The 21,226-nt window shown below is 45.7% G+C and overlaps 1 protein-coding gene across 1 annotated transcript in view; it reads left to right on the top strand.

The window, feature by feature from the left end:
• Window positions 1-18,100: 18,100 nt before the first annotated feature.
• LOC100591041 (poly(rC)-binding protein 3) overlaps window positions 18,101-21,226 on the top strand; it is an 89,682-nt gene continuing 86,556 nt past the window's right edge. Inside the window, exon 1 of the mRNA XM_030806247.1 lies at window positions 18,101-18,207. Coding sequence (XP_030662107.1) covers window positions 18,198-18,207 — 10 coding nt within the window. The 5' untranslated portion in view covers window positions 18,101-18,197. The remainder of the gene's footprint in view (window positions 18,208-21,226) is intronic.

Genomic DNA, 21,226 nt, shown 5'->3' on the forward strand with positions numbered 1-21,226 from the left:
CTCCCTAATCCTGGATTCCGCAGGGGCTCCAAGACCCTCACGGTCGCCAGTGACTCCTGGGTCACACTGTGGCCCAGCACACACTGAGCTCCAGCCTGATGTCCAGCCCAGCAGGTCCTCAACTGAGGTCCAGTACCCCCCTGCACAACACTGTGGGCCCCGCGCCCTCCCCCAACTCTTTTCTAAAACACTCTTCCCCCTGCACGGTGCTGTGGGCCCTGCACCTTCCCCCAACTCATTTCTAGAACATTCTTCCCCCTGCACCATGCTGTGGGCCCTGTGCCTTCCCCTAACTCATTTCTAGAATACTCTCCCCTGCCTGCACCCTGCTGTGGGCCCTGCCCCCTCCCCTAACTCATTTCTAGAACTCTCGTCCTCACCTGTCTCCCTGGTTCTTGTTCTGGCTTCTCCACGGGACCCTCCTGTCCTGCCGTGTGATGCTGACTGCTTGTGACACATTGCAGCCTGTCTCTGCTCCCTTCCCTGCTCTTGTCACTTCTTGCTGGTGGTCTGTGGCTGTCACGCAGACTAGGGTTGGGGTTCTGTTCCCTCTACTGTACTGGAGCTCCAGGTCATGGGAGGCAGCAGAGCCCTGCCCTGGCCCTTCGAGCCTCCGTCCTGAAAGCACCGGCAGTGTCAGGGAGGCACCGCCCAGGGGAGGCTCCTCCTCAGGGTGCATTGTCACTTGGCGTTTCTGACACCTGCTCTCATCATTTTCCTACCTTCTCTTTCCTGACAACTTAGATATTTATCAAACCCCAAAATCATGAGCCTTGAGAAATGATATTTCACATGCTCATCCTCTGGAGGACACCTGGAACTGAGCTTGCTTCCCTGCTCGCCCTGGGAAGTGGTTTCACAATATCCCTCAACGTGCGACTGTCACTCATAGCCTCCGGTATCTCTCCGTGTTCAGTGTGAGACCATTTGCTCGTTTGACCCTTTTGAAGGTCAGGAGAAGCTGGCAGGACTCCTGCAGGCACAGGCACCGGCACCGTCATCCTGGAAGCCTGGATGACGGGGTTCCTCAGCCCCCACTGCAGCCTGAACCTTTCCTCTGGCGCACTGTCCCATTTCTTTAGCCCCTCTTTTGCCTTTTCTGGGGCCTTCTCCAGTGTTTTGCATTCTTTCAAATGTTTCATGGTTAAAACTGGACACATACCCCAAGAAGCTATAAATCAACCATAGCAAGACTGATCTCTTTCCAGGTGACTAAAATGATTTTTAAAAAATGATTCTTTAAAAATTATAGTCAGTTAAGCAGATAACAGACCCAAGACAGGGCCAGGAGAGTGAGAGGCAGATACGGCATGGGACAGGGTTAGGAGAGCGAGGGGCGGACCCGGCCCAGGACAGGTTAGGAGAGCGAGGGGCGGACCCGGCATGGGGACAGGGTTAGGAGAAGCGAGGGGCAGACCCGGCATGGGACAGGGTTAGGAGAGCGAGGGGCGGACCCAGCAGGGGACAGGGTTAGGAGAGCGAGGGGCGGACCGGCAGGGGACAGGGTTAAGAGTGAGGAACAGGGTTAGGAGTACAAGGGGCGGACCTGGCACAGGACACACCCATCTTGGCTGTGAGTTTCTGACTCTTGGTTTTTGGTGACCTTGACTGTCCTGAGCAGGACTAATCAGGCATTTTTCAGGCTATCCCTCTGCTGGGATCTGTCTGATGCTTTTCTCATGGGTACAGGAAGGGGCTATGAGTTTGAGGAGGAAGCCCCCAGAGGTGAAGGCCCACTGTCACCCCATGGTATCGGGCACACCCTGTCACTGTGACTCACACATGAGGCTGACCTGGGCCCTAGCTGGGGGTAAGGTCTTCCCCCTCCATGCTGTCCTCTTATAGGATATCGGTCTGTGCAACCTAAGGGTGAGATAAGATTGTCGTTTTATTCAACTCTTACTTTTAAAATTCTACAAGGACTTACATTGATGTAGTGGGTGAGATTAGAATTAGACTGTGATTTTTTAACTTTTTGGTCTAAAACTGATTGTACCGGCACCTTTTGTGAAAGGGGCTCGCAGTCCCCATGACCCCTCAGGTCAGTCACCTCTGTTCCCTGCGTGTCGTCCTCCCTGACGCCCGCTGGCGTGGCTGCTCTGCTGTGCCAGGAACACAGGGTTTTCAGAGTTTTGGAAAACGTGGGCCTTAATTCCTTCAGGGGACCTTCCACACTGTGCAGCTCCAGGAGAAATCCTGCTGGGGATTCGGTTGAGGTGGTGTCTGGTCTCTTCATGAGTGGAAAGTGCAGCCATTTAACCCTCTTGAGCCCCCACCCCAGGCGTGGACTTTCGGCTGTGCAGATTCCCTTTCGTGTCCCACAGAACCATGGGTGTCCATTCTTCTGAGAGTTTTTTCCTGGTCCTCACACAGTGCGTGGGGCCTGGCATAGGCTGCAGTCTTTGGCTCTGTGATTCACCGACTCACCCAAAGGGGTGGCCGATGGGTGCCTGCAGGGCAGCCGTGGCAATTCAGGGCCCATGGGCCTGGGTCCAGGGATGCTCCTCAAGAGTGTGGCAAAGGACCCCAGGCAAAGTAGGTTTGTTTGTTTTTTTATTTTTTAATTTTTATTTATTTATTTTGAGACGGAGTCCCGTTCTGTCGCCCAGTTTGGAGTGCAATGGCACGATCTCGACTCACTGCAACCTCCGTCTCCCGGGTTCCAGCAATTCTCCTGCCTCAGCCTCCCAAGTAGCTGGGATTACAGGCACCACCACCACACCCACCTAATTTTTTTATTTTTAGTAGAGGCGGGGTTTCACCATGTTGTCCAGGCTGGTCTCAAACTCCTGACCTCAGGTAATTCACCCGCCTTGGCCTCCCAAAGTGCTGGGATTACAGGCACCAGCCACTATGCTCGGCCTGTTTATTTCTTTAAATAAATGCTTCTCAATTTATAATGTGCCTTTAGTTGATTTCCAGCATCCTAAAGTGGCTATTTTGATGGTTTCATCCCATTTGTCATTGTCTTGGGCAGGGGATGTGCTGAGCCCCTCACTCTGCCTCCTGGGAGTCCTGCCTCCTGCATCGTTTCTTTCGGACACTCAGGACAAGTCTAAGGATCACATCACTGCACTCAGGTGCAAGTTCCTTTCCAGAGCACACGTGCTTTTAGAACACTCCGAGTTTTGCTGTGTGTTTTGGATCTCATTTCCTTTTTTTCCTACATTTGTTTCATTGTCTAACTAAGAGACTCAGGGCATCAGGCAAGTCATGTCAGAAAGGTTGGCTTTAGAAGCCACATCCCAGAATTCCTAAACTTAATCATGGAAGGAGGGGGCAGACTGACAACGCATTCCCTATGTCTCGGAAGAGATTTATCCAGTTTGGATTGCTTTATCCCCAGAGGTGTGCTGTAGAACCAGCCTGGGTTCGTAGTAAATCTCTGCTTCCGCAACAGCGGTGAGCACCTTAAGGAGCCGCTCTGCAAGTCCCTGTGCATCCAAGAGGTCAGAGAGGCAGAAATACAGTTCCAGTGTTCAAACCTAATATGCCTCAGCATTCTGAGCACTCACGTGTGCTGGGCCTGGCCTGCCACATGGCCCCTGCGTGAGGAAGACAGAGCCTGGGCATGGCCCCACCTCCCTGCGAGCTGCCCATGGGGCCTGGACCCTGGCTCTGGCAGACTAGGCTGCATAGCGGATCAGCTTCTCCTGAGCCATTTTTAGCCAGGCCACACCTGCCAGCTTGGGCCAGGGACAGGCAGACCCTGGGCCCAGGGTCTTGAGCTTGACCTGCAGGAGGTCTGGGCCTTATGCCCTGGGGAGAGGAGAGTGCAGAAAGCCAGTGTCACAGCAGCCCCAGGGGAACAGGCCCCAGGCCTGGCGGGGTCTGGATCTCGGTTCCACAGGGGAAGCTGTGGCCGCAGGCATGGTAACCTCACCAAACAAAAAGCTGCCCGTCTTCCAGAATCTGAACAAGAAGCTTGGGAGTCCTTGATCACCAGAGGGGCAAGGTGGGGCCCAAGATGACAAGGAGTCCAGGCCACCCACAGTAGCTCTTCCTTCAGCCTTACAGAGGGGCTGCCTTGTCTGCTCGGAGCTTTGCCTGCTTTCCTGGCCGTGGGCTGCCCCGCTCCGGTGGCCAATGTCAGCAGACCTGTGGGGGATACAAACGGAAGGAACCTCGGACCCCCTTCCTGGTACCTCCTTACTCATCTGATTCAAACCCTCCCAATTCTGCCTCCAAAGTGGACCCTGACTCCCCCCAGTCCTTACCGTCCAGTCTCCAAGACCAGTCCACCCAGGCAGTGGCCAGAGGACAGCCCACCTGCGCCAGGCCTGTGTGTGCCTTTCCTGGCATCTGGAATGGGGTTTGGTGCTTGCTGCCTGTGGCCAGGCCTGCTGGTCATGCCTTCTTGCCCTGCTGGGCCTCATCTCCATGACAGCGTCTTGGCCTTCCTGCCATCCTTTGTAAGCGGTACCTGGTCCGGGATCACCTGTGCCGGCTCTTCTGCTTGCAGTACTTGGCTGCACTTTCCAGTGTATTCATTAAAATGTTGTGACATTTTAACGTGAGCTGCGGAGCATAGCTTTCTAATGAACAGCCGTGACCCCAGGACCAGGCTAAGCGAGATGACCCGTGCTGCCGTGGGTACTTCCTCTTCTGGATCCCCCTCTCCCAGATGTTACTGTGATCCTGCATTTTGTTTTCTCATCTCTTCTCTTTAAAATAATTTTATTTTATTACACATGATGGCTTGTTTCTGAACTCTTAGAAAGTGGTATCAGTCCCTACATAGACTTCCCAAACCTGTTCTTTTTAGTCACACACAAGGTGTCTTAGATGGGTGTGTGTTTCTGGGCAGAGCGGCAGTTTGTGTGCCCGGCTGCGTAGTGTGCCACTGTATGAATATGCATAATTATTTGTTTTTCCAGCAGGGTCACGCAGCTCGCTTGCCATTGTGAGTGATGCCTCCATGGACATTCCTGTGTGTTTCTTTTGGTGCACACGTGAGGTGTTTTTGGTTTAAGGAAGTGGAATTGCTGCATCATAAAGTCTGTGAAAGATGAACTTTCAGGAACTTTCAGGACCATGTCAGTTTTTGTTTCAAAGCGCGGGTACTGATTCCCATCCCCCAGCAGCGTGTTAGCGCCACGGATGATCTACAGTCCACCAACATTCTGAATGTTTGCCAACACAGTGAATATAAATAACGTTTCATTGTGGTCTGTATCTCCCGTTCCACACGCTCTTGTGCTGTGACTTTGATGCATCTCCCACCAGGAAGGGGATTGTGACCCTCCCTTTAATCTGGGCAGGCCTGTGCCTCCAGCGGAAATGATGTTATGTGACATCTGTGTCCAAGCCACAGGCAGCAGCACAGCGCTGCGGAGCTCCCAGGATGCTGGCCCTTGGAGCCTAGGGATGGCGCTGTGAGAACAGGCCACGGCGCCCTAGCTTCGCGTTATAGGGCATGGCTACGTGCATGTGGAAATTCTCCTGCGGGCGGTTTCATGTCGAAGGCCCACTTGTAGCCCTGGATTGTCTGCCTCTTGCGGGTAGCGGCCGTGTGGAATGCCCGCGTTCTGGATTTGGCTGGCTGCCTCCTCTGGCATGGTGCAGGGCCCACCTGCAACCCCATATTCGCCCTGGTGGATCTGAGGCGTGATTCCATTCAGAGTTATTTTTCCTGTGAGGCGAGCGAGCTTCCTAGGTGGCACTGCATGTTGCTCCGCATGGCGTGATGAGGCATGTGGTCTGGCCACTCCTTCACTGGTGCTGAGACTGAGGAGTGAGCTTAGGGGGTCAGCCTGATCTGCCACTGCTGGGTTCCCCACCAGCCTTGCAGCTTGCTGTCAATATTCACTGATGGTCATTGCCTGGATGCAGTACACCATTAGGGGCTGCAGAATGGTGATTTTCTAATTGTGTTGTTCTTTCTGTACTTATTAGTTGGGATTCATCTATGTGGAATAACATTTGCCTCATCCACTAGGGCTGTTTGGTTACCTAAACTATGGTTCATGCCAGAAAGGCAGGATAGATGCTTCATTCTTGCACTCAGTTGTTCTCACTGGGATGAGTTGGTTTCTGGAAGCCCCAGTGTTGTCCTGTGAGTTTGTGTCTTTCCCTGCTTTCTCTCCCTGTGAAGCATCATTGTTAACTGGTGGATGTTATACACACAGTGGAGTTTGGCCAGTGCAGCTGCCATCTCTTTACTCAAACTGTTCTGTGGTTTTTGGGCTCCTCTCGCTTTCCGATGTAACCACATCAGTCTTGGATGGCTTTATTGCCTTCTGTCATATGTGTTCCCACCTTACCTTTTATATTTTCTTCCACAGACCGCCTGGAATCAAACTCTTTTAGGAGACCTGTTTTTGTCCTGATACTACTACTAATAATAATACTATTTGGGGAGTAGTATTTAGAGACCACAGCATGAGTATTAGGACTGTTTATTGCAATTGGGTTGTCATTGATTTTTTATAATTTAGTGAACAGAAATAAGAAATGTTTGTAATTTTCAAAGAAGAGAAAATTAAGATAAATATTTCTAAATCATATTTAAGATTACATTATTTTAACTTAAAATTTAAAATTTATACTAGTTTTTCTTTTCTCTCATCATTACCATGATTACTTATTTGTTTTAGCCTAAATAAATATATAACAGGTTTGGAGAATAATACCGATGTTATGGTTAATGACTAAATTTAGAGCAGTATATTTCTTTGCACTTTTTTCTGTCTGTATAATATATTCCCTTGAGGATATGCAGTCAGGTTCCTGTGTTTTAAGGTCAGTGCCCACAGTCCTTCTGTCTGTGGTTATGGCTTCAACTGAAATTCTTGCATTTGATTATGCAAAATACAAACATTTACATGATTCTAAAGTCAAAATTATTGCAAGGGCTATTCACAAAAGTCTCACTTTCCTCCCTTTCTCTCCATTCAGTTCCCTTCCTTCTCCTGTAAGTAGCTTTTAATTTTTTTAATCTTTCTATTTTTTCTTTTTGAAAACATGAACAAATGTGGGCATACATGAATTCTTCAACTTAGTAAACTTTTCCTCCATGTTCATATTTCTTTTCACTTTTAGGAAGGTTTGTATTTTTTTCTTGGCCTTACATTATCACTATATAATTCACATAAACCCCTGTTTTTACATAATTTCTATTGACTTACTATTATAAGCAGTATTAAAATTAGCCAGAAATCTCTTCTTCCTCCTCTCCCACTCCTAATTTTTGTTTGCTCTCCCACCTCTTCTCCCATTTCATTAGTGTATTAACTTTATATTTTAAGCACATTTAATGGTTACATATTACCCTGTCACCCTTAACTCCGTCACTTAGTCCTAGTTCAGTAGTTAAATGTGTTTGACACTTACCACCATACCTTATGACAAAGCTTCTCCAATTATTTTGTGGTTGGCCCAACCCCATTTATATTATGTTCTTCAGGATGGGCTCATCAGAAAAATATTTCCTGTGTTCTTGTGGAGTCATATCTTTTTATCTGTAGCCTTCACAGGAGAAGGGTAATTTGGCTTCATAAAATCCTTGGTTCACATTTTTCTCTTTAGTATCTTAAATATGTTGCTTTACGCCATGGTGATTCTGACTGTGTGTAGGCCTAAGCTGATGTGTGTGTTTATGTCTTAGTTTTGTTGTTGTTGTTGTTTTTGAGATGGAGTCTCACCTTGTTGCCCAGGCTGGAGGGCAGTGGTACGAACTCGGCTCACTGCAGCCTCCACTTCCCAGGTTCAAGCAGTTCTCCTGCCTCAGCCTCCCGAGTAGCTGGGATTGCAGGCGCCCACCACCACACCTGGCTAATTTTTGTATTTTTAGTAGAGACGGGGTTTTACCGTGTTGGTCAGGCTGGTCTCCAACTCCTGACCTCAAGGGATCCACCTGCCTCGGCCTCCCAAAGTGCTGGGATTACAGACGTGAGCCACCACGCCTACCCCTATGTCTTAGTTTTTAACCAAAAGTTTAAAAATAAAAATATAACAATTTTAAGAATAGAAAGAAGCTTATAGAATAAAGATATATAGAAAATATTTTGTGGAGCTGTACAATTTGTGTGTGTGTGTTTTAAGCTAAGTACTATAAAAAAATTTAAAAGCTTATAGAGTAAAAATGTTACAGTAGGCTGGGCACGGTGGCTCACGCCTGTAATCCTAGCACTTTGGAAGGCCGAGATGGGCAAATCACAAGGTCAGGAGATCGAGACCATCCTGGCTAACATGGTGCAACCCCGTCTCTACTAAAAAAAAAAAAATACAAAAAAATTAGCTGGGCATGGTGGAGGGCGCCTGTAGTCCCAGCTACTCAGGAGGCTGAGGCAGGAGAATGGTGTGAACCCGGGAGGTGGAGCTTGCAGTGAGCTGAGATTGTGCCACTGCACTCCAGCCTGGGTGACAGAGTGAGACTCCGTCTCAAAAAAAAAAAAAAAAGTTAACAGTAAACTAATTTAATTTATTGAAGAAAGAAAAATATTTTCATAAAATTAGGATAACCTAAGTGTACAGTATCTCTAAAGTCTACAGTAGTCATCCTGTCCCAAGCCTTCATATTTACTCACCACTCACTCATGGACTCACCCAGAGCAACTTCCAGTCCTGTGAGCTCTATTCATAATAAGTGCCCTAGATAGGTATGCCATTTTATTATTGGCTCACTGCAGCCTTGACCTCCTGAGCTCCGACGGTCTTCCCACCTTAGCTTCCTGAATAGCTGGCATGTGCCACCATGCCAGGCTAATTTTAAATTTTTTTGTAGAGCTGAGGTCTCCCTACATTCCCTAGGCTGGTCTCAAACTCCTAGGCTCAGCTGATCCTCCTGCCTCAGCTTTCCAAAGTGCTGGGATTACAGATGTGAGCCACTGCACCCGGCCTTTTAAAATCTCTTATACCATATTTCATTGTACCTTTTCTATGTTGTTTAGGTATGTTTAGATACACAGATACTTAGAATTGTGTCAACAGTTGCCTACAGTATTCAGTACAGTCATGTGTTGTATACCACTTTGTAGCCTAAGAGCAATAGGCTATACCATGTAGCCTGGGTGTGTCGGCTCTCTCACCTAGGTTTGGGTAAGTATATTCTACGATGTTTGCACAGTGATGAAATCACCTAACAGTGCATTTCTCAGAATATATTCTCGTCATTAATGCAGGACTGTGTGTCTCTCCACACTCTTGGAAGATGCAGCAGGAATCACAGTTGTATGTATGTTGGATCTCTTTTGCCTGTCTTTTGTGTCTGTCATGTTCTCCTGAACCTTTTTTACCTCTCTTTCTGTTTAATTATTTTCATTCTCTTCTTTCTGTTTTATTCCTGTGCCTTCTGTGATGTCTCCTTACTCTTACATTTCTTCTACTTTTCGTTTCTGAAAACAAAAATCTAGTTTGTTCGTGAGTTCCGTCAATAATAAAATGTCTTCCTGTTTTCTTGCCATTCCACTTCTGAGATGTTCTAATACTATTTTAAATTATGTTCTTCTAAAATGATGGTTATCTTCTCGATTTTTAGTTCAGTTTCACGTATTACGCTATGAGTTTTGTTTTCTTTGTGTCCATAGTTTTTTGGTATATTTTCATTATCTGCTACTGTGTTATTTATCATACTTTTACTTCTTTTTGGTAATATTCTCATATGGGATTTGATCATAATTCTTTGTGTCCCATTTTTAAATAAGAGTCTTCCTGGACTATTAGGAGAAAGTTTTCTGTAGAGGAATTGGGAATGAGCCAAAGTAGCATTCCTAGCCTCAACAACCAAGAGGTCTCTCTGTTGTTATGGTGAAATATGTTTGAGGCCCCTGTGTGTGGACACTTCTGTCTCTGGAAATCACTTTCAACTCAGGAGGGTTCCCTTCCCTGACTCTGTTGTCTAGAGACGCACAGCCTCTCACTCTCCACGCTGAGCTGTTTGTTGCCTTCAATCACTGCCCTTTGTCACCACCAGTATGTGCTGGGGCTCACCTCCTCTGGATCTCTCTTTCTCTAGCACTTTCAATACAAAAATGCCTCGTGTTCCAGGCTAGCTGAATTTGTGTTTTGCTTTGGGCAGTTTTCTCCAGGCGATTCTCTGTGCAGAAGTGAATCTTCATTGTGTATTTCTGAGATCCTTGAGGACTTAGGCCCTTCAGCATGGCTTAAATTTCCAGTGAACTCCTTAATAGTTCTTTTTTGTTGTGTTGTGTTTTCTTGTTACTTTCCTGGAACTTGGAGTCTACAAGTACGATTTGGAGTTTCTCCATTTGCTCTCAGGATATTCACCTAGATTCCCACTTGGTGTGAGAAATCATAAATTCAATTGCTTTAATTGCTGTAGGGATATTGAGATTGTCTGTTTCATTTTTTATTTTGTCTGTTTGTTTGTTCGTTCTCCATATCGCCTGCTTATTTGCTGAGGCTTTTTTAGAAACTTGGTTTAAGCCTGTCTGTAAAAAGCTCAGTGAAGCTGCTTTAAAATCCTGGTAAGGGAATTGTAGCATCTCTGTTATCTCAGTGTTGGCCTCTGTTGATTTTCTTTTCTCTTTCATGTTGAGGTATGCCTAATGTTTGGCATGACAAATAATTTTTGTTTGTGTCCTGGAAGTATAGGTTATTATGTTATGAGAGTCTGAATCTTACATCAATCTTCTGTTTTGGCCTCTGTTGACACCATGGGGGAGGGATGTCTTGTTACCAGCAAGCTAGGGTGGAGATCCAGGCTCCTCCCTGGATCCTGGGGACATCACTGGTGGGGAGAAGGGTGCTTGGTACTGCTGGGTGGGAGTGGAAGCTGAGGCTCTCAGCGCAGCCCCGCTGACAGGGCAGGGCACTGTGTGTGTCCTGTCCTCTCTGCATGGAGTAGGGCAGGTATTCTCAAATGCTTTCTGATTTAGGTTCCCCCTTTCCCATTCCTTTCCCTAGAGAGAGTTTTCTTGAGACTTTTTTTTCCCGGTGTGTATCCTTTGGCATTTTTAAGTTGCAAGCTTTTCCCGTGACCTGTCTGAAATATACAGGAGGAAACACAAACAAAGTGAACAAACAAATAAGAAACCCAAGGAATAGTGAACTCACTGCTGTGTCATTCTTCAAATCTCAAGGGCCCAGCAAGTCCCCCTTCTTCCCTCCAGCTTTCAGGGTTCTCTTCTGTTTGTACCACATGTAATGTCGAGAGTGGTTGGCTGTGCTCAGCAGGAAGTATAGGGAGAGAGGTGTCTATTCCGTCCTGTTCAGAACCAGAAGGCATGGCTTCTTTTACGTGACTGCCATCCCCTGTGCCTTTGCAGTTGTTTTTCTTGATTAATCTCATCAGAGGGTTGTATATTATTTAGACTTTAAGAACCAAATTTTATATTTACTGATCTTCTCAGTTGCCTTTGTTTCTTTGCTTAACTTCTGAACTTTTCTTTATTGTTACCTTCTTTCCACTTCCTGTGGATACTTTCTGTTCTTTTTCTAACTTTTTAAATGGGATTCGTGACTCACTAATTTTGTGTTTCTTTACTCCTTTTAAAAGCTGTAAACTTTACTGTGAGTTCTGTTGCAGCTGTTTGCTACAAATTTTGGCATGCAATAATTTTATTATTGTTGAGGTCTGTTTTCTGATCTCATCCATTTCTTATCTAGAAATGTTTAAAAAGTGTTATGTCCAAGGGAATTGTAAAGTTATCTTTTGCTAATGATATTTAATTGCCTACTGAGTAGGAGATATGTTCTGTGGACTCCATGTTTTCAACATTTGTTGAAACCTGCATTGTGAACTAAAACGTTATCAATTTTTGTTTTGTTCTCTGAGAGCCTTAGGAGAATGTGTTACCTCTGCTTGTCAGGTACAGGGTTTTATATATACACAGACACACATATGCACTATCATGTTTTTTGTGCTGTTAATATATTCTGCATCTTTATTACTTTTGTGGGGTATACTTGTGTGAAGTGTAAAGGAGAGAGGTATGTTGGCATCTCCCACCAGATGGGCGATTTGGGGCCTGTGACCTCTGACCTCACTGCTCCTTCTTGTAGCATTCTTCCTCCATTAATGCTCGTCTCTCTCCTTGAGCTTCTTTCAGTCTTTCTTCTCAGTGTTTCTACCCGGAATTGCAGGCCCCAGCTCCGGCAGTCTGGTTGCGGACGAGGCCGTGCTCATTTTTCATTGGGCTGGTCTGTCCAGCTCCAAGGCTGCCCTTTGAGCCGGACGATTGACCCACTGCATTACGAAATGCTTTGCCGTCTTGGTGAGAGCCCCACTTGAGGGAGGTCTTGCGCACTGCTGCATGGAGCATAGACATGTTGGGTGGGAGGTGCCCCAGCACCTCAGGACTCTTATGATTGGGTGGCAGGAGTGGGTGGTGCTGCTCTGCCCTTCAGAGCCCTTCACGTGGTCCAGATGTCACCCAGCCCGAGGTGAGGGAGCCCTGGGGTCACATTCTCCACCCTCCCTCCAGTATTGTCACAGCCGCAGGACACCTGCCAGGGTAGAATTCAGTGTGGCTGGAGGATTTTGTGTGGCAGAAGTAATGGATATGGTAGGCAGGCTGGTCTCCCCACTCCTCTGTGAGCACTGTGTGTTGGTGCTCCCTGCCGATGGTGCTCCCTGCAGCATGGCTCCATGCGTACCGCAAAGGCTGGGCTCCCCACTCCTCTATGAGCATTGTGTGTCAGTGCCCCCTGCAGCATGGTTCCACGCACACCACAAGGGCAGCGTGGCTTCCTCATCTTAGACGTGACAGAACGGAGATAGTTCTGGATGTTAGCCCACAAAAGTGGCAACGTTAGGGTCCAAACTCTGGTACATATGAAACCATGGTTCTTCTTTCTTCCTCTCCAGGCAGATTCATAAGAAGAAGACTGGTCTGAGTTTATATACATATATATAAAGTATACACACGCATATATATATACAAGCTTTATATACATATATAAAGTTTATATATGCTTTATTTTTATATATAGTTTTATATATACAGTATATATATATATATATATATATATGCTTTATTTAAGGTTGAAAAAAATTTTGCGTTCATCAGAAGCTTCCTTTTATGAATTCTTAGACTTTTTTACTGGGTACCCCAGAGATTTAAGGTATCAGCTTGAATATCTTCTAAACTCTTCTCCATAAAAGGACCATACCTGGATTCCCAAGGAGTCCACCTACGGAGGGGTCACCGACAGTTCTGCTCTCTTATGCCTTTTGTTAATCTTAACCAGCCTTGGTTAGCAAGGGGCACCTGCCACCAGATGATTTCTTACCAAGTCATGGTTTCCTGTCTGAAGCGGTTGCCCTGATGCTGAGAGGCATGAGGAGAATGTTACAGAGAGACAGCACGCTGCCTTGTGATTGTCTGAGGTTTGAAACCTTCTGGTGAAGCTGAAGCCATTTCTTAAGAGCCTGGATAATGTTGTGAGCTGCTTAAACACCCGTGTGCACATGTGTGTAAGTGTGTGCCTTTGCTGTGTGTATGCATGTGAGCTGCTTAAGCACCTGTATCCACACATGTGTGCCTTTGCCGTGTGTATGCATGTGAGCTGCTTAAGCACCTGTGTCCACACATGTGTGAGTGTGTGCCTTTGCCTGTGTATGCATGTGTGTGAGCTGCTTAAGCACCTGTGTCCACACATGTGTGAGTGTGTGCCTTTGCCTGTGTATGCATGTGTGTAGTTTGCAGCTGAGTGCACTGCTTTTGTCTGGACTGAGCCCAGGAGGGAATGTGACACCCTTAGGGTCCTTGCCTTTGAAGCTGATCTGTTGTGGCAGCCAGTTCAGCATGTTCAGCAAGATGTTAAAGCCATTGCTCTGCTGTAACTCCCGGGGTCTCACAGCCAGAGCAGGCCAGAGGTGAGGAAGGGGATCCCACGCCGCCTTCATCTCCCCCGTCTCCTTGCCTTCCTAAACAGCTATGTTTCCCACCGAAAAGGGGGCTGCCGAGCATTTCCGCATGGAGATTCCATCTCGCTTGTATCCAGCTCCCCCAGGGGCCTGCTCTCAGGCTCCCCCGGGCGGGCGTGTGCATGAGGGTGGAAGAGGCGGGTCACTGCAGGAACGTGTCGTTCTGTCACGTCACTCTCCCAGTGTCTGGTCTCATGGGGTTCCTTACCAATTTAGGGACTTATTAGGGAGATATCTAGAACTATATTGATATACATCATGAACCAGTTCCCCTTAGGTGTTTCTAAAATGATATAAATTACCAAGGAAATAGCCTTTGGTTAAAGTTCATTATTTTCTGGTCTTGCATTGTTAGCATAGACTGCTGTCTGCTGGCTGTGCCATTTCTATTTCATGTAACTTACTGAGGTTTTCTTTGTGCCCTAATACAAGCTAGTTTTTTGTTTTTTTTTTTTACTGAATGTTTCAAGTATGTTTAAGAAGAAAATATAATCTCTATTATTGGAGTACAAAGATTGATGTAATGTCCCTAAGACCTACCTCCTGTTATTAGCTCTCTTTCATGTTGAGTTATTTTTTTTCTTTTTTTTTTTGAGACAGAGTCTCGCTGTGTTCCCCAGGTTGGAGTGCAGTGGCGCAATCTCAGCTCACTGCAAGCTCCGCCTCCTGGGTTCACGCCATTCTCCTGCCTCAGCCTCCCGAGTAGCTGGGACTACAGGCTCCCGCCACCACGCCCGGCTAATTTTTTGTATTTTTAGTAGAAATGGGGTTTCACCGTGTTAGCCAAGATGGTCTCGATCTCCTGACCTCGTGATCCGCCCATCCCGGCCTCCCATGTTGAGTTATTTTTGACCCCTTACCTTGCCATGGCTGACAGTCGTGTGTTAATGATTGCTATTCTTATGTTTCTGTTTCTTTCCCCAACACCTATAGTTTCTGCATTATAAAGCCAGCTTCTGTGTTTGGGGGTTCTAGTAGAAATTTTAACTCATATGGCTTCGCTGTGCACTGGGTCCTCTGGCATCAAGAAATGCCCTTCTTGGTCTTGCTTCCTGCTTTGAGGTGAGGCTGGACCTTGTCTGACAGGCAGATTGCAATCCCTGCTCTTCAGCCTGGTGCATTGGCCTCACGTGCTTCTGCTCATTCCTTGACATTTAGCCTTTTCAAATCACTTGGCAATTGTCATGTCTCTTGTGTAAAGCAGAGCTGGCTTTGTGAGCCAAGTGGAAACTTTTCACAGGGCCAAAACCATTTACATTTACTCATGTGTTGCTAGGACCGGTATGTCCAGTCCCAACTGCCACATAACTTGCTCCTGTATTTAATGTGTGTGTCATGTTTTATTTATTGTGCATCTTTTTATTTTTTAAATGTGGTTTGTGTCTTTGCTTTTTTTTTCTATTGTTTCTGGCATTTAGGAAGGTCTATGTTTTGTCCTGCTGGCTACTGTTACAATAACACCTCTCATTGCCCCTTAGTCCCTTGTTTCTTCCTCTGACCTCTTTATTTTGGCTTGTCTGGTGGGATTCTTTTCTCCCACCTATTTTTCATGCTTCAGTCTATGAGCTTATTCTACATTCCTTTTTTTCTGATTCATCTACCTCTGATTTATTTGCTGTATTTTTACTTTTGCAGAACAGCATGCTTCCCAGTAAGAAGCTGTTTCACACCCCACCTCCATCCTTATCCTCACTTCCTGTTTTAGTCTGTGCTCAACAGATTTGTTATTTTTGTTTATGTCAAGTTTCCCAGTAGTCTCTTGGCTTGAGGGAGATTCTTTTGTAGTAGGTTTGGGCCTGGAAACACAGTGTTCATTGAGTTCTTAGCTATTTAAAACTATTTCTCTAGAGCTTTAATTTTGGACAGTTTGGCTGACATAAAATCCTTTGGTCACACTTTATTTTTACTTGAGTTTATGAAAATAATTGCTCCACTGTTCACTTACCTTGTACATTGCAGTCAGGAAGTCTGATCCCCAGCTGATTTTCTTTCCTTTGTGAATGAGCTGGTCTTTTTGCCTGGAGTCCCAAAGAATTTTCTCTTTCATTTGTAATCATTACCGGGGAGTGCCTTCAGGGCCACCGTTCTGGGTCAGTTTGTTCAAGTACACGATGAGCCTTTCAACTTGTCGATTATTTTTTTCCTAAGAACGCTTCTAGGATTTTAAGTATTAGGTCTGTTTCGTAGTTTTGCTTTTCTTTTTTGGGAACTCCAGTCTGTGTTAGTTGGGTCTTTGTTGGCCTGGGCTCAGTATCTGGCAGCTTCTCTGCGCGTCTCTCACCTCTTGGTGGGCCTCATGTTCTCTTTATGTTCTCAGTCCTCCTGCAGTGTTCCTTATGCAGTAAGGAGCCAGTAGAGGGTGTCCAGGTGGCGTCTCGAACAAAGGATTGGACAAAACACACAAACGAAGCAAGGAAAGCAAAAGCAGGGATTTATTGCGAACAAAAGTACACGCCATGGTGTGGGAGCAGCCTGACCATCGGGGCTCAGGAGCTTACAGAATTTTCTGGGGTTTCAATACTCTAGAGGTTTCCCACTGGTTACTTGGCGAGTATTCTATGAAAATGAAGAGAATGAAGTCAGAGTCATTTACTTAGAATGCACCCTACTGTAGATGGAGAGGATGCTACTTGGAGTATGTGCTCTGTGTAAGTGGAGAGGAGGATGCATATGAAGTTACAAAGGGTAAATGCTGTGAACGGAGAGGGTGAAGTGCAGTTAGTTGCAAAGCCGTTCACATCCCTGTCATTGCTGAGGAGCTTTCATTTGATTTAGTTCCAGGAAGTCAGCCTGGATGGATCAGCCTCCTTCCGTTGTCCTGCCTCACACTCAGCTGAATCTCTCTCTCTTTTGGTACCTTGTAACTTAGTCTCATTTCTAGGCTAATTGTGTCATTCTCTTTCATTTATTTCCTGGGTTAAATTAATTCTCATTTCACAGTTTCTTGTTTTAACTGTGCATTTGTGTTCCTGGTGTTTTTAGTGTTTCATTTCTGTTTCTCAGCTTTTACTCATTTTGCTTTGGACTGCATCGCTGGGTGGGAGTTCTGAGTTCCATTAGCTGAAGAAGTTTTAGTGCCCACACCCCGTTTTCCTCTCTCAGAGCCATGATGGACTTCAGGAGTGTCTGTGACTTGGAGAACATCATTTACCCAAAGGGATTTTGCATGCCTTTTTTCTATTTATTTTAAAAGCACTTGGATTTTCCTGCACTAGCAGTAACAGGTGTTTCTAGCTGGGAACGGACGTGCCGAGGGACACGGGTGGTTTACCAGGTTTCTTTGTCCAATAGCATCCTTTTTTGTTGGTCAGCAAAAACGTAGGTTCTTTTTAGAAAAAAACTGAATGGTGCATTTGGAGATGGATTAAATCTGTGTCTTCTTATGCCTTGCTATGCTTTTATTTCTGTAGGAAACTGAATTTCTACTCTTTCCATCCTTCCTTCCCTTTTTCTCCCAAGGTTCCAAATATGCCTTTTTTTTTTTTTTTTTTTTTTTTTTGAGACGGAGTCTCACCCACTCTGTCACACTCAGGCTGCAGTGCAGTGGCGCAATCTCAGCTCACTGCAACCCTGGCCTCCCGGGTTCAAGCAATTCTCCTGCCTCAGCCTCCGGAGTAGCTGGGATTACAGGTGCCCGCCACCACCCTGGCTAATTTTTTGTATTTTGGTAGAGATGGGGGTTTCACCATGTTGCCCAGGCTGGCCTCAAACTCCTGACCTTAAGTGATCCTCCCGTCTTGGCCTCCCAAAGTGCTGGGATTACAGGCATGAGCCACCACGTCCAACCTCAAGTGTGCCTTTTTTTTCCAAGTCTCTTCTCTAAGACCATGCTGAAATTGAAGAAATTAGATGAAATTTGTTCACTATCAGTGAAATTAGAAAACCAGCAATGTGTTTAAATTAATATATAATTTAATAAATGGTTTTTTAAAATCAGCGTCGATATAAGGAAATACATAAGTAAGTGCAGTTTTATCAAAACATTTCATGTAGACGTCTCACTTGTGAAGTGGAAGCCTGCCTTTGGGTTGAGTCACCTCATTTGGGGTGTTGGGGGGAAGAGCCCCAGGGGGAGCGCTCGCTGGCACTCCGTCTACACACTCACACCGTGCCTTGTACTCGAATGCTGAAGAGGTGCTGACTGCTGTGTTGAAGGCAAGAGGCAGTTGCGTTGAAGCCCAGTGCTGGCGGACAGGCCCTGCACCGGTGCGCTCACACAGCCCTGTGTTTTTGTGTTTTAGGTTGGTGGGCTCCACGACAAAAGCCAACCCTTCTGTAAATCACCCGCTGTGGTTATGATGCTCGGAGTTCAATACGTCTGAACCTTTGCTGTCTATGGATCTGCTCTAAACCTTATAGCCTGCTTATGGGGGAAGGTGAGTTACTGTCTTTTGTTTGCATGTTTGTTTGTTTACCAAGAGTGTATATAACAAAGTTAGACTTAACCTTGACAAATGAAATCTGTTTGAAGTGACACAGTGCTGTATTTCACCCTGCTTCAGTCCATGATGTGCCCTGAAGACTATTCTGTATATGACTTTGGGAAATTGGGGATCTCTGCTTTTGGTAGCAGTGAACTGGTTGTGGTTGAACACCTTTGGGTCCAGTGCCAGGCCAGGTGGTTCTCGCACAGCCTTCTGGCTCTGCCCTGGAGCCAGCCCCAAGAAGCCAAGGAGGCACAGGTTTCAGGAATGAAGGACAAGAAGGCTGTGCTGGGGGCTGAAGATCGTCCTGAGGTGTTTGGAAAGAGTAGGTAATGAGAGCATCAGGAGTGGGGGTGCTGTTTTGGTGGTCTGGTGATACCCTGCAGACATTAGTGCCTGTGGCTTGAGCTGTTACCATGAACTTCTGTTGATACAATTGCAAGGAAAGTTGGATGAATGAGCAGTTGTATTTGGAGCTTTTAACACATCCCTCCAAGAAGGTGGTCAACAAAAAGTAAGCTGGAGTATTAATATCTTAAGCAATATAATAAATAAGTTTGAGCTGTTAGGTATATTTTGAACTCTACATGTTACTTTCTAAGCATACAGAGAACATGTACAGTACTAGGATGTGTACAGGCGAAGTCTGTCTGTAACATAGGATGTATGTGTACAGGTGAAATCTGTCTATAACACAGCATGTGGAGAGCATAAGGCAATTATACTGGAAATTAATAGTAAAGGAATAGCTTATGTAAATAATATGCTATAAAAAACTCTTGTTAGAAATAAAATCATAAAAGAAATAAAAGAACTTTAGGGCTGAGTGATTATGAAGCGGTATACGTCCAAATTAGCATGACATAGCTAAAGCAGTGCTTAGAAGGACATTTGTAGCTATAAACACGTGTTACGAAACATGAAAAATTAACTCAAGAGGCTGAAAAAAGAGCAAGGGAGAAAGCCCAAGGATCCATAAGGCAGAAATCAGTGAAATAGAGAGCACAGAAAAACAGAAAATTCACAGCCCTAAAAGCTGTTTTGTGTTTTAGAGTCAATAGTTAGATCTCTGGTTAAAGAAAGTGGAAGGGCTGGGCTCGGTGGCTCACACCTGTAATCCCAGCACTTTGGGAGGCCAAGGTGGGTGGATCAAGAGGTCAGGAGTTCGAGACCAGCCTGGCCAATGTGGTGAAACCCCGTCTCTACTAAAATACAAAAATTAGCCGGGTGTGGTGATGCGTGCTGTAATCCCAGCTACTCGGGAGGCTGAGGCAGGAGAATTGTTTGAACCCGGGAGGAGGAGGTTGTAGTGAGCCAAGATTGTGCCCTGGCGCTCCAGCCTGGGCCATGGAGTGAGACTCTGTCTAAAAAAAAAGAAAGAAAGTGAAGGGATGATACTGGTGACAGTCGATGGAACAGAATATAGGAAGGAGTGAATGAGTGAATAAATAAAAATAAATATGGATGGATAGATAGATAGATAAAGAAATAACCATAGATACAGCCAAGAAGAAAAGTTGAGTACTGTGGGAAACCATATGCTAACACATTTGAAAAGGTAGGTGAAATTGATAACTTCCTGGGAAAATAGTGCCAAAACAGACTTGAGAAGAAATAGAGAACTTGGATAAGCCAACAATACTAAAGAAATTTAAGTGACAATCAAAGACTTCCATTCAAAAAAAGTTCTCAGACACATTTTTATGGGTGAATTGTACCTAACTTTAAGGAACACTTGATTTCTAACTTACACAGATTGTTTCAGAAAATAGATAATAAAGCTCCCCAGCCCAGGGGCTAGGAAGAAGAGAGGCTGGTCCATAGCTACGAAGTTACAGTTAGACAGGAGGAGTAAATTCTGGTGTTCTGTTAACAATAGGGTGACTATAGCTAATAATAATGTGTCTGTCCAGATAGCTGGAAGACAAGATTTTGAATGTTATCACAAAATCATAAATGCTTACAGTGATCGATATGCTAATTTCCCTGGTTTGATCATCATATAATGTATACATGTATTGAAACCTCATACTGTATCCTGTAAATATGTGCAACTATTATGCGTCAATTATAAATAAAGCTTTACAAAAGCTGATGGCTTCAAAGGTCAAGGCAAGGAATGTGGCCTGGAAAAGACAAGAGAGTATTTCCCCAAAGCCTTCAGAAGGAACACAGCCCTGCAGCCACCCTGATTTTTGTTCAGAAGGAACACAGCCCTGCAGCCACCCTGACTTTTGTTCAGAAGGCACATGGCCCTGCAGCCACGCTGATTTTCGTTCAGAAGGCACACAGCGCTGCAGCCACCCTGACTTTCGTTCAGAAAGAACACAGCCCTGCAGACACCCTGACTTTTGTCCAGAAGGAACACAGCCCTGCAGACACCCTGACTTTTGTTCAGAAGGAACACAGCCCTCCAGACACCCTGACTTCTGTCCAGAAGGAACACAGCCCTGCAGACACCCTGACTTTTGTTCAGAAGGAACACAGCCCTCCAGACACCCTGACTTCTGTCCAGAAGGAACACAGCCCTCCAGACACCCTGACTTTTGTGCAGAAGGCACACAGCCCTCCAGACACCCTGACTTTTGTTCAGAAGGAACACAGCCCTCCAGACACCCTGACATTTGTGCAGAAGGCACAGAGCCCTGCAAGCACCCTCACTTTTGTCCAGAAGGAACACAGCCCTCCAGACACCCTGACTTTTGTGCAGAAGGAACACAGCCCTGCAAACACCCTGACTTGTCTAGTGAGATCTGATTCAGACCTCTGACTTCTGGAAATCGAAGATAATAAATTGTGATGTAATTTGTAACATCAGCAATAGGAAATTAATACAGTAACTTTTATAGAAAAATGGGTGAAGGATCTGAAAGTTTACAGAAGAAGAAGTACAAAAGGCTGGTGAAGAGATGTGCAAACTCACTTCTTGTCTGAGAGATGCAAAGTAACATGGCGTGTACCCTTCCCACAG

Source organism: Nomascus leucogenys, chromosome 25 (genome assembly GCF_006542625.1).
Source record: "Nomascus leucogenys isolate Asia chromosome 25, Asia_NLE_v1, whole genome shotgun sequence".
NCBI lineage: Eukaryota > Metazoa > Chordata > Mammalia > Primates > Hylobatidae > Nomascus > Nomascus leucogenys.